General features: G+C 40.6%; 3 protein-coding genes across 4 annotated transcripts; 1 reads left to right on the forward strand and 2 right to left on the reverse strand.

The window, feature by feature from the left end:
* Position 1: 1 nt before the first annotated feature.
* LOC110842534 (oxysterol-binding protein-related protein 11) lies at positions 2–1,910 on the reverse strand. Its single transcript, XM_022088298.2, has 5 exons — positions 1,698–1,910; positions 1,153–1,203; positions 865–1,077; positions 632–785; positions 2–390 (listed from the first exon to the last, which is right to left on the reverse strand). The coding sequence occupies exons 1-5, from the start codon at positions 1,770–1,772 to the stop codon at positions 206–208; spliced, it is 678 nt and encodes a 225-aa protein (XP_021943990.1). The 5' UTR covers positions 1,773–1,910; the 3' UTR covers positions 2–205.
* A 14-nt stretch (positions 1,911–1,924) lies between these two features.
* On the forward strand, positions 1,925–6,368 carry LOC110845706 (putative tyrosine-protein kinase Wsck). Of its 2 annotated transcripts, none has more exons than XM_035847072.1 (9): positions 1,925–2,233; positions 2,312–2,555; positions 2,631–2,957; positions 3,091–3,338; positions 3,407–3,699; positions 3,762–4,010; positions 4,092–4,202; positions 5,204–5,527; positions 5,827–6,368. In XM_035847072.1, the coding sequence occupies exons 1-6, from the start codon at positions 2,027–2,029 to the stop codon at positions 3,898–3,900; spliced, it is 1,458 nt and encodes a 485-aa protein (XP_035702965.1). In that variant the 5' UTR covers positions 1,925–2,026; the 3' UTR covers positions 3,901–4,010; positions 4,092–4,202; positions 5,204–5,527; positions 5,827–6,368. The 2 variants fall into 2 exon arrangements, with proteins under 2 accessions (XP_035702965.1, XP_021947876.1); XM_022092184.2 differs by having other exon boundaries at positions 5,222–5,527.
* On the reverse strand, positions 5,749–9,526 carry LOC110842532. The gene is made up of 7 exons (XM_022088297.2): positions 8,929–9,526; positions 8,705–8,847; positions 8,138–8,493; positions 7,876–8,031; positions 7,700–7,804; positions 7,418–7,621; positions 5,749–7,188 (listed from the first exon to the last, which is right to left on the reverse strand). The coding sequence occupies exons 4-7, from the start codon at positions 7,987–7,989 to the stop codon at positions 6,847–6,849; spliced, it is 765 nt and encodes a 254-aa protein (XP_021943989.1). The 5' UTR covers positions 7,990–8,031; positions 8,138–8,493; positions 8,705–8,847; positions 8,929–9,526; the 3' UTR covers positions 5,749–6,846.
* Between the last annotated feature and the right edge of the window lie 277 nt (positions 9,527–9,803).

Consider the following 9,803-nt stretch of genomic DNA (forward strand, 5'->3'; position numbering starts at 1 on the left):
GTTTATTAGTGTGCAGTTTGTATTTATTTCTTCATTTATTATATTATTGATTAATATTAATTAATATGTTTAATAATATCGTGGCCGTGCTTATCGGTTGAGTGCGTGGAACGAAACTGAAGAGTCATCCCGAGGGAGGAGGGAATGGTTACAAATTATAATAATGATTTTCTTCTTGATGATAATGATGATGAACAAGTGATTTTCATTTCATTGAAGAGGTAGAACCAAATGCGGATTTATTACTACTATGGCTTCCCTGCTGTTTGGAGGAACAGGCCCTTTGCTGGAGTTGGAGGGCGTAGAGGCATTCCTCCAGACAACCAAGGGTCGCTTGGGCGGTCGCTTTGAGCACTAGGACTTCTCCGTCCGTACACTTCATGGTGGGACCTATGACAAAAAGAGTACATTTGAGTACAACGAAGGCAAAATGCTTGTAACTCTGAAACTGTGCATATGTGCATTGGGAAGTTACAAAAGTCATCCCCGCAAGTCGTACCAACTTTGCGCCCCTTCATCCCCTTAAATTGCCTTTTTACTTTTGTCCCAGTTTGTGCAAATGTCATGACCATGACCCAACTTCCTCAAGTTTACACACAGTTTTAAAATGACAGAATAAATGTTCATTTACCAGAAATAGGAAACCTATCGATACATCCGGCCACGTCGGATGCGGCGTTTTCCGCTTTCGTCAACCAGTCGGTGACTTGGGAGAAGGCGTCTAAAATTGAGGCATTTGTGGGAACAATAAGACCACCCGAACCTTCGCGTAGGCCACTATTAGTCTGACAATTAATAATGAATCGAAATATTAAACTTACTGAATTACCACAATACTAAATGCATATTTATTAAGTAATCAACCTGCGATAATGCTTGAGAATGGAGTTCGGCGACTACTCTGAGCCTCGTAATCCACTCTTGTCTCTCCTTGGCGTCGACGGCCCTCAACTTGTAGAGGTCACCAGAAGCAGCGTGGACAACAAAGGTGTGCGAGTCTTCCTCTGAGGGGGAAATAACCGCTCCTGCGAGATGGAGGCAACCTCTGGGTCGAGATCCGCGAACTTCGCCCTCCGTCTAAACAATCAAGTGCAAAATTAAAATTTATCACACCAACAGCTACCCCCACAATATGATGTATATAATACTCACCACATGATACTCCAACGTTCCTTTGTCCGGGTGGAGAACAAACCAACGAAACTGCAACAATTACATGATCAAATAAACTTTGTTAAATGACAGTTCAACTTTTTCTCTAGACAGTTTTTTCTCTCTCGCTTTTCTCTTTTTCCCGTTCGAGTCAAACCATCGTTTCACAAATTGCAAATACATATTTACAACAAATTTCCAGCAATAAAATTAACTACTTAAAATCATCATCATCTAACTATTATTATCTAAGTTAAAATATATTTGTATAAAATGAAAGGATGTCGAATATTTCCTGTAAATTTGATAGTGGTGAAAGGAAGGAGTTGAAACTCGTGGATGAGTTCACAAGCAGCATAATAATTCACATTAATTATAATTCGGTCATTTTATTGTTGAAGTTGAGCAAAGCCTGGCTGATTGGAAAATTGGGAAACTTGGTGAATGGTTTGATGAGTTCAAAAAGGGCTTCATTCACAGAAAGATATAAACTGTTTCTTGAGTAAATTCTCCGTAATTATCGTAAATAATAATGTTGGTCATACCTGCCACCCCTTCATGACGTTGGTATACTTATTCAACTGTCCTTCATAGTGTTGCCGCAACTTAAGCTCCGACATGGCGAGGTAAAGGTCACGGAGAGAGGTCGAAGAAGTCACACCACGCCGTCGTCACGTCCACATCGTCGTGTTAATTAATGGTCTGCGAGTGACGATAATTGGATTATTTGATGGTATGGTTCCACCCGAATGTCAATATCGGGGCGAGCTGAGATCACCCGCTAACACCAGAGAAGAGTCTCACTCCCTTGACAAGAGTGTAATTTAGTAATAACGAACGAACGGATGGGTATGGCGACAAAAATTACGACGCCATGACCGTGTCGAAACATTACCTTGTCGTAACCCTCCTTGTCGACATAGTCGTTGTGACCTTGGCGCTACAACCATCACCACCCGGGGATTTGAGGGTAGTTGGGAAGACGGAGAATGCCGTTTTTGTCCAGTGGACTCCTCCCAGTGGTGGGGGTGCGGTGAGGGGTTATCGAGCCGTGGCCACACCGATAAAATCGTATGGAGAGGTAGGCAATTGAATCTCATTTATAGATAAGCTGGTCATCAGGAATCATCTCTTAATTATTGTACTGTTTTTGTTTTAGAATTTGGGTCCTGTCAGATCGTGGGAATGGTTGCAGCCAGGTCTAGTCTCGTCGTCGTTTATTACTCTTTCCCCCGCGACCCAGTATACATTAAGTCTTACAAGTTTGGGAGAGAACGGTGAAGTCAGCAGCCCCACCATGGTCACCACTTGGACTCGAATTGGAATCCCGGAAGCCCCACCTACGCCAAGCTTAGAGTGGCAGCAGGGACAACGGATGGGGATCAGTTTATCACCTGCAAAGAGTATACATCTTTTAAAATTAATTCTGTATTTTGATACAAAAACTTTCATTTTACAAAAAATGTTTACATTTTCAGGCAATTTAAACGGTCCCATCTCATTTTATCGATTGGCGTTAGTCGATGAACGTGGTTTCTTTAATAAGGACTCTCTCGTCGGGTGGGAGGAAGGAACTCAGCTTCATCTCCTTTATTATATTGCTGCCCAGTGGGACGACCCCTCTGACCTACCGTACTCCTTCACTCTCGGGGATGGCGACAGGCTGGGAGGTTACTATAACGGGCCACTCCCGTCCCACGGGCATTGGCACCCTGCGCTTGGGTTGGGTTCCACGTGGGAGAACGTAACCAAGATCCAGTACTCACCAACGGGACATTACCAACATTCACACATCACCCTTTCCAGTAAGTCTTTGTGACGCATGTATTCACGTCACCTTTGCGAACTATAGGTTTTTTGAGGGGCTCTCAACCTGTAGTCTAGTGATTGATTGATAATTGCCATCTTTAAGTAATTTGGGTTTACCCTGCTTTTTAGATGACCAGCGAGCCCAAGAGGTCGTTACTGTGGAAGACGGCGGTGTCGTGACTGGACTCTGGATCGCGATTGGAGCCACATCCATCATCCTCCTTCTAGTTTTAGGCGTGTTTCTCCTCCTTAAACTGAATCTCACGAGGGGAAAGTTATCCCGGAGAAGGAGTCGAAGGGAGGCGCACCCCTTAGCACAATCCTCCTCCTATAATCAACCGTCAACATCAGTATCGACCATTTCAGTCCCATACGCTGTAAGTTAAATACAAACAAAAACTCTTTTCCGCAAGTACGTAACATGTATAATTTTGTATTTGCAAAGACGAATGAATTTAATGACTGTGGCGGCTACACCCACTTATCATTCGTCCCTGAGGAAGAGGACTGGGGACGAAAGGCGCTGCTCGGTCTGGCTTCAATCGCCTGCATTCCTCGCGCAGGAATCGTCCTCCCACATTCAGACGAAGCTCGTGGTGGAGCTACTGGCGTGGAGGATATTCCCATAATTGCGAATGGGAAATTCGGCCCTATTTTTGCCTCTTTGCTTCAAGACCGTCACCCTGTTCAGCTCTTTCAGTTGACCATTCCTTCTAAAGTAGGAAACGGTGGTAGCAGGTAGGAATCCAGTGTTTCTGTAACTGATAAGTTTTCCTAATACAAAGATTGTTCCACAACAGTTCTTGGGACGAGGCTTCTTTTCGAGCTTTAAACTCTCTCCTGCTTCCCTCATCCCATGTGAACGTGACCTCTCTTAGCGGCTTTCTCCAAACGGAGGGATATCTCTACCTTGTTATCCCAGGGGAAGGAACCCCCTGAAGACGGAGCTCCACCGGACAAGGAGCGGCGAGGGGTCGAGGAGTTCGCAGGCTCTTCTTCTTTGTGCCATGGGAGTGGCGGAAGGCTTGTTCCACCTTCACTCGTACAATGTAATGTACAAATTAACAAATTCTCATTCCTAACATTGACAGCAATTATAATTATTGGTGTTCTCCCCTTTTTCTATGCAGTTAACCCACGGTGAGTTGTGTTCATGGTCTGTGGTGCTCCCTTACCAGGATGACTGGGCCAATCCAAAACTGACTGGATTTAGTATTCTAGCAGCCAACCCGGTGAACAAAGTATGTCAAGTGAAATAACTATTCTCTAAAAAATGTATGACTACTAACAATGCACATGTCAGACATGTTTCGCACGGATCTTGTTGAAACCAGCACTAAAATATCAAGGAACTAAACACAAACAATAGTTAGTATGACATTTGAGCACTTCTGCAGAATTCGTGAAATGGCGAAGGTTTTAAGTTAGAGAACACGCGTATTTTCACCATGCGAAACTATACGGCCGCTTTCCGATTTTCCCCTGCGCTTCTCTTCGCCAGGTCATCCGTTTTCACTCAAAATTGAATTAATTAATTTCCTAACCAAGTTCTCATCCGATTTTTTATATTTGGATTTGACACAATTTTTGAACCTTTTTAATATTTAACATAAAAATTAAGTTGCTATCATTGGAATTTTTTAAGAATTTGTTGAGATTTCAGAATAGTGGATTCGATTTTCCTTTTTTCACATTGCATATTTATATTTGTAAACTTATTTATATATTAGACCATAAAAAACCAAATATACCTAGTTCCCTATGTGTGATAAGGGCTAACATTACACAAAGTCATAAGATTTTTGTCATCAAAATCTTTAAAGCACGCCAAGGGAATAAATAGAAACATCGAATGTATTATTCTGAAACAATTTTGAAAAATAATATCCACTTATAAGTTAGTCGAATCCATTTTAAATATTAAAAAGTGCTCAAAAATTATGTAAAGTCCAAATATAAAAAATCGGATGAGAACTTGGTTAGGAAATTAATTAATTCAATTTTGAGCGAAAACGGATGACCTCGCGAAGAGAAGCGCAGGAGAAAAGCGGAGAGGTGAACTCCATATAGTTTCGCATGGTGAAAATACGCATTTTCGCCAACTTAAAACGTTCGCCATTTCGCGAATTCTGCAGAAGTGCTCAAATTTCATACTAACTATTGTTTGTGTTTAGTTCCTTGAGATTTTAGTGCTAGTTTCAACAAGATCCGTGCGAAACATGTCTGACATGTGCATTGTAAGTTTGGTTTTCATTTAAAGGAACGCGACCGCAACCGATGGATCTCCGTAGAGCAGCTTCACTCGAGAACGGCACCTCCATCCGATGCTTGGTCGTTTGGTGTCCTCCTTTGGGAAATCGCCACTTTGGGTGCCACCCCGCTTCATGAGATTAAAACGGAGGACATTAAACGAAGAGTGGAACGGGGAGCGAGGCCGCCACAGTTGGAAACGTTCGGCGACGGCCTCTACCAACTTATGCTCTCCTGCTGGCAGATTGACAAAGAGGAGCGGCCAGACCCGGAGACATTAGCTTGCACGTTGCATGAACTCCTACCAACGGCGAATGTAAGTACTGTCAGCAAAAGACAGGGAATGTACATTAACGCAAAGATTGAAAACTGCAAATTTTGGTGCAGAACCTTTTAAAAATTTAAAAGACATGGATTTAGATTTTTCACTGGGCATGAAATGATTCATGGGATTAACTTGGCTCGTAAATTTTTGCAAACGTTATGCAAATATTACAATGCACAATGTAGAAATATACACAGTTCCAAAGCTTGGTGTTAATGAATTATCTCAATAATTTAATTTACGCACTTGTTAATGATTGTCATTATTATTAAATACAATTGTGTTCACAGGACGAGTTAGGAATCTGGGACTCTTTCAAGTGGCCACCATACATTGAATCTCTAGAGTTTCTCCCAAGTACAAAGTGATCAACGATGTGACATTGAAAAGAAGGACGCTCTCTTACAAAACGAAACAGAAATTAGAAATACACACAAAATAATCGTTAAAAGTATTATACAAATACACCATTTCACTCCCTCCTCTCCAGAACATATATCTCATAGTGAAGGATTATACGCCACCTTTATAATGCAACAAATGTAAATTTTGTACTATGGGTTTATCAACTGCTTCGACAAAATTACGAGATTGATTGTGCTCAGGTATAACTTCACAAAGTTTACACAAATTGTGGCATGAAATTCCTCACCATTTATAAACATTCCGATCCAAACCAAACCATATACTTATTTACTTAAATAACTCTTGCCGAACCGAAAAAGTACCTTGTTTTGTTCTGAATCACAATCACAACACCTTTTTACTTTTTTATGATTACATGATTTTATATAAATATATTAACAATAAAGAGACAAGATTAATTTACAAATTGAGATTCTTGACTTATTTAATTAGCTGCATTTAACTGGTTGAGAATATTGGTCATTTTTATAAAACATTTTATTACTTGTTTCCTGTATAAAAATAGTATTAAGACTACGACATTATAATTTGGAGTAGTTTACGTGGTAACTTACTTATCTAAGATATCTGTACTGCTAAAATAATCACGCACAATTTAGCAACAATGACAGAAAATATGAGCATCATACTCTAGTGGACTTATGTTTCAGCAATTTTTTATCACAGGTTTGTTATAAGTAAAGCACATAATGTTCATTAATTGATTCTGTTCTGTATTTCAGTTCTTGTGCAACTTGAGATCGATGTTTGGCAGACAATTCAGACCAATCAGTTCATTAATAGCATAATATAGTCGCGACTGAGGTTGATATTCACTTGCAATTGATTCGAGTAATTTTAAAGTCAGTCTGCATTTTCATTTTCTGTACTTAAATTAAGCAGAATTAATCCGCCATGGTTAGCATATTAAATCTCGCCACATTGACATCATCGTCAATTTCTTCCTCTCCGTAGTCAAAAAGGTCAACCTCTTCTCCAATAAGCGTTCCGAGATAGGATGTCATAACAGAGATCATCTCCTTGATCGTGGGGCTTACTTCATTCCGGATCGCTTGCATACGATCACGCGCTTTCCCCACGATATCGACCCTGTCACCCACGATGAGGTTGGTCATCTGACGAAGTATGGGCTTAAGTCGATCGAAAAAGGGGAAGATCTGAGTTTCAATTACGGCATGATCTTCTGGGTTAAGCAGGGCTGTCAGGGAGCAGACGGCGAGAACGAGCTGGATAACATGTTAAAAAATATACAATTAAGATTGTACTTACACTATGCAAGTTTTGGTGCAACAAAAACCGGGACAAATTAAAAAATATATATATTGGAATCATGAAGGGATGTACTATGAGTGGGGTCTGTTTCAAAAATATGCCTAGCAGATTTTTTTGGAAATTTTTTTGCCAACTTTAGCATGACTCATCAAAGGGCTTATTTTAAATTAATATTTTGCTTGCCTCCATCTCGAACCGCTCCTTCATTTCATTATCCGTAAATGGGTATCCCTCCACAGCGAGACAGATGTTGCTCAAGACCGTGTTCATGCTAGTTCCGAGCATGGCGCGGGCTGAAATTCGTTTTAGCCCGAGGAGACACTGTATTTTCTCTTTATAATTTTGTGAAATCTTCACTGCCCATGACAGAGCGATCACCACTTCGTCCTGACAATTGAATAATAATAATGTTTTGAACAATAATTATAAAATTGAGAAAGCAAATTTTAATACAAATTTTAATACCAGAATACTATGACTTTGCGTCCGACTCTTTACTCCAACCAAATACATTGCGAAATCATAGTTTTGAAAGATACAGCCTAACCCGAACGCAGCATTCCAGCGATTCTGCAAAATAATTTATTCAAATTATTAACAAAGAATACAAGATCTATAATGTCTTCATGTCTTTCAATTACTTTGTAATCTTGACCCGTTCCGATTTGTTCTAGCAAGTCGTACACAAGATTCACACAAAGCTGAAATATCACCACGGCTTCCTCATCGGTGCCGTGTCCGGGTGGACACATCATTGTAAAGACGTTGCCACAAGCGCGATATCCATTATACCGACCCTATAATTAATTAAGAATTATTACATTATTTATGTTTCTTTACTAATAAGATTGTAATCATGCTTAACCAATTTGTTGACATATTTCGAAATCTGACTAATCATACCTTTATGATTCCTTGATTGATCAAGCCAGCGAACTCAATCACTTTCTTCACACCGCGTTGGAAATTGGTCTGTTACTCGCCAAGATCGTCTGAGACATTTCGGCCAAGGCCCACGACCAGTTTGCCCTCACAATAGTGGGCTGGATTGGCGTGGGGAGAAGGCGCAGGTTCTTGAATCCAGATATGAACACGGTATCTATTATTCTCGGTGTACTGATCATTCTTTCAATATGTAACAGTTTCCCCATTGTACGACCCGCTTGTGCTGCGACACGCGCTGCGCTGTACCGATTGGGGTTGGTCGGTTCGTAGTGGAAATCGAGTACTTTATTGACAACGAGAAATAATAAGTCCGGCTAAAACATGAGAAAGAATTATTAAAATATGTATCTATATCTCATTCGCAATGCCAATCATCAATTGGAAGCTGTGCAAATATTGCAAAATTGGTAATGAAAACGAGCTGACTTGCTCGAGGGAGTTTAAAAGGCGTGTGTGCCTCTTACTTTGTTTGCCAACTACATGGTAGTTATTTTAGAGCTAAAAATGTCTTATCGACCAACTTACTATAATCAAAGCATCAAAACCAGGCCCAATTTCCCCACAAATATCAAGGAAGGCACACTCCAACTCCGGGTCCTTAATAAACGTCAGGTAACTTGACAGAGCGAGGGTTCGACTGAGTACTTTATTCATATCCAGAGTGACCTCTGCAAATAAGAAGACGACACGTTTTAATTACCGAATGATTCACACTTATTATGCATTATTCTGGGTGATTATTTCTTTACCTCCGCCTGTCTCCGAGTGGAACTTTTCGATAGCTCTGAAGCCCATCTGGATGGCGTTGAGGCACTTGATGCACCCGACTTCTGGCAAGACTTGTAAGGAGCTGTTGACTATATTATTGAGAGTTCCAGGAGAACGAGCTACATTTTTCAACAAGGTATCCGCCATATCGATAACGGTTTCCAAAGTGTAGAACAGTTCGGACGTGGTAAGTGCCGCGTAGATATTCGCTATGTTCTTGAAGCAAACCTTCATCAACGGCGATCTCACATAATCCACTTTAAAATTCCAGACTCAATCGAATTCCGTTCCAAGATCTTGATCAGGGAATAAGTTATTGCAAAATGTGGAGGAAGACTTATATCAGTGATAAACTCAGTTATTGGCGTCGTCAACATGATCTCCATTCGGCAAGAGAGGTTATGTGCATAATAATTCAGCGCCTGAACACCAACGGGCTGCAATATGGCTGGGTTCAGAGGATCCCCTGCATTTACGACGAAAGGTGTCCCGAACGTGGAATAGAATGGAGGTGGCGGCAGTCCTTGGTGGCCAAAAAGGTAAATGTCCCCAAATTCCATGGGAGGTGGGGGTGGTGGAAGGCAATGGCTGGACCCATTGGTACTAAAAGAAGAAAAGAAAATTAGTCTACTACTACAGAACTACTTTGTACAATAAAAACACCTAATAAAATTAGCAAAGAAGATCAGCAACAAAAATTTGCCAACTTTGCAAATCTGATATGAAATATGTGCAAACTTCACTAATATATAAATCCCCCTTGTTTACCAAGTTATTCTGCAAATTCTACAAATTTTGTTCACGTCATGATGAAAAGTTACAAAATGTACTTACTAAATGGCTGAACGTAGTATGA

The sequence above is a fragment of the Folsomia candida genome, unplaced genomic scaffold, assembly GCF_002217175.1.
Source record: "Folsomia candida strain VU population unplaced genomic scaffold, ASM221717v1 Fcan01_Sc001, whole genome shotgun sequence".
Lineage (NCBI taxonomy): Eukaryota > Metazoa > Arthropoda > Collembola > Entomobryomorpha > Isotomidae > Folsomia > Folsomia candida.

Bases quoted from the DNA above. Each gene is read 5' to 3' on its own strand.
- LOC110842532 (XM_022088297.2), bottom strand. From the start codon at position 7,989: ATGATGTGTCCACCCGGACACGGCACCGATGAGGAAGCCGTGGTGATA. The intron at 7,805-7,875 runs GTAATTGAAAGA...ATTATTTTGCAG, and splicing joins GAACGGGTCAAGATTACAAA to AATCGCTGGAATGCTGCGTT. The intron at 7,189-7,417 runs GCAAGCAAAATA...CATGTTATCCAG, and splicing joins AGGAGCGGTTCGAGATGGAG to CTCGTTCTCGCCGTCTGCTC.
- LOC110842534 (XM_022088298.2), bottom strand. From the start codon at position 1,772: ATGTCGGAGCTTAAGTTGCGGCAACACTATGAAGGACAGTTGAATAAG. The intron at 1,204-1,697 runs GTATGACCAACA...TAATTGTTGCAG, and splicing joins ACGTCATGAAGGGGTGGCAG to TTTCGTTGGTTTGTTCTCCA. The intron at 1,078-1,152 runs GTGAGTATTATA...TTGATTGTTTAG, and splicing joins GAACGTTGGAGTATCATGTG to ACGGAGGGCGAAGTTCGCGG.
- LOC110845706 (XM_035847072.1), top strand. From the start codon at position 2,027: ATGACCGTGTCGAAACATTACCTTGTCGTAACCCTCCTTGTCGACATA. The intron at 2,234-2,311 runs GTAGGCAATTGA...TTTTTGTTTTAG, and splicing joins CGATAAAATCGTATGGAGAG to AATTTGGGTCCTGTCAGATC. The intron at 3,700-3,761 runs GTAGGAATCCAG...GTTCCACAACAG, and splicing joins GTAGGAAACGGTGGTAGCAG to TTCTTGGGACGAGGCTTCTT.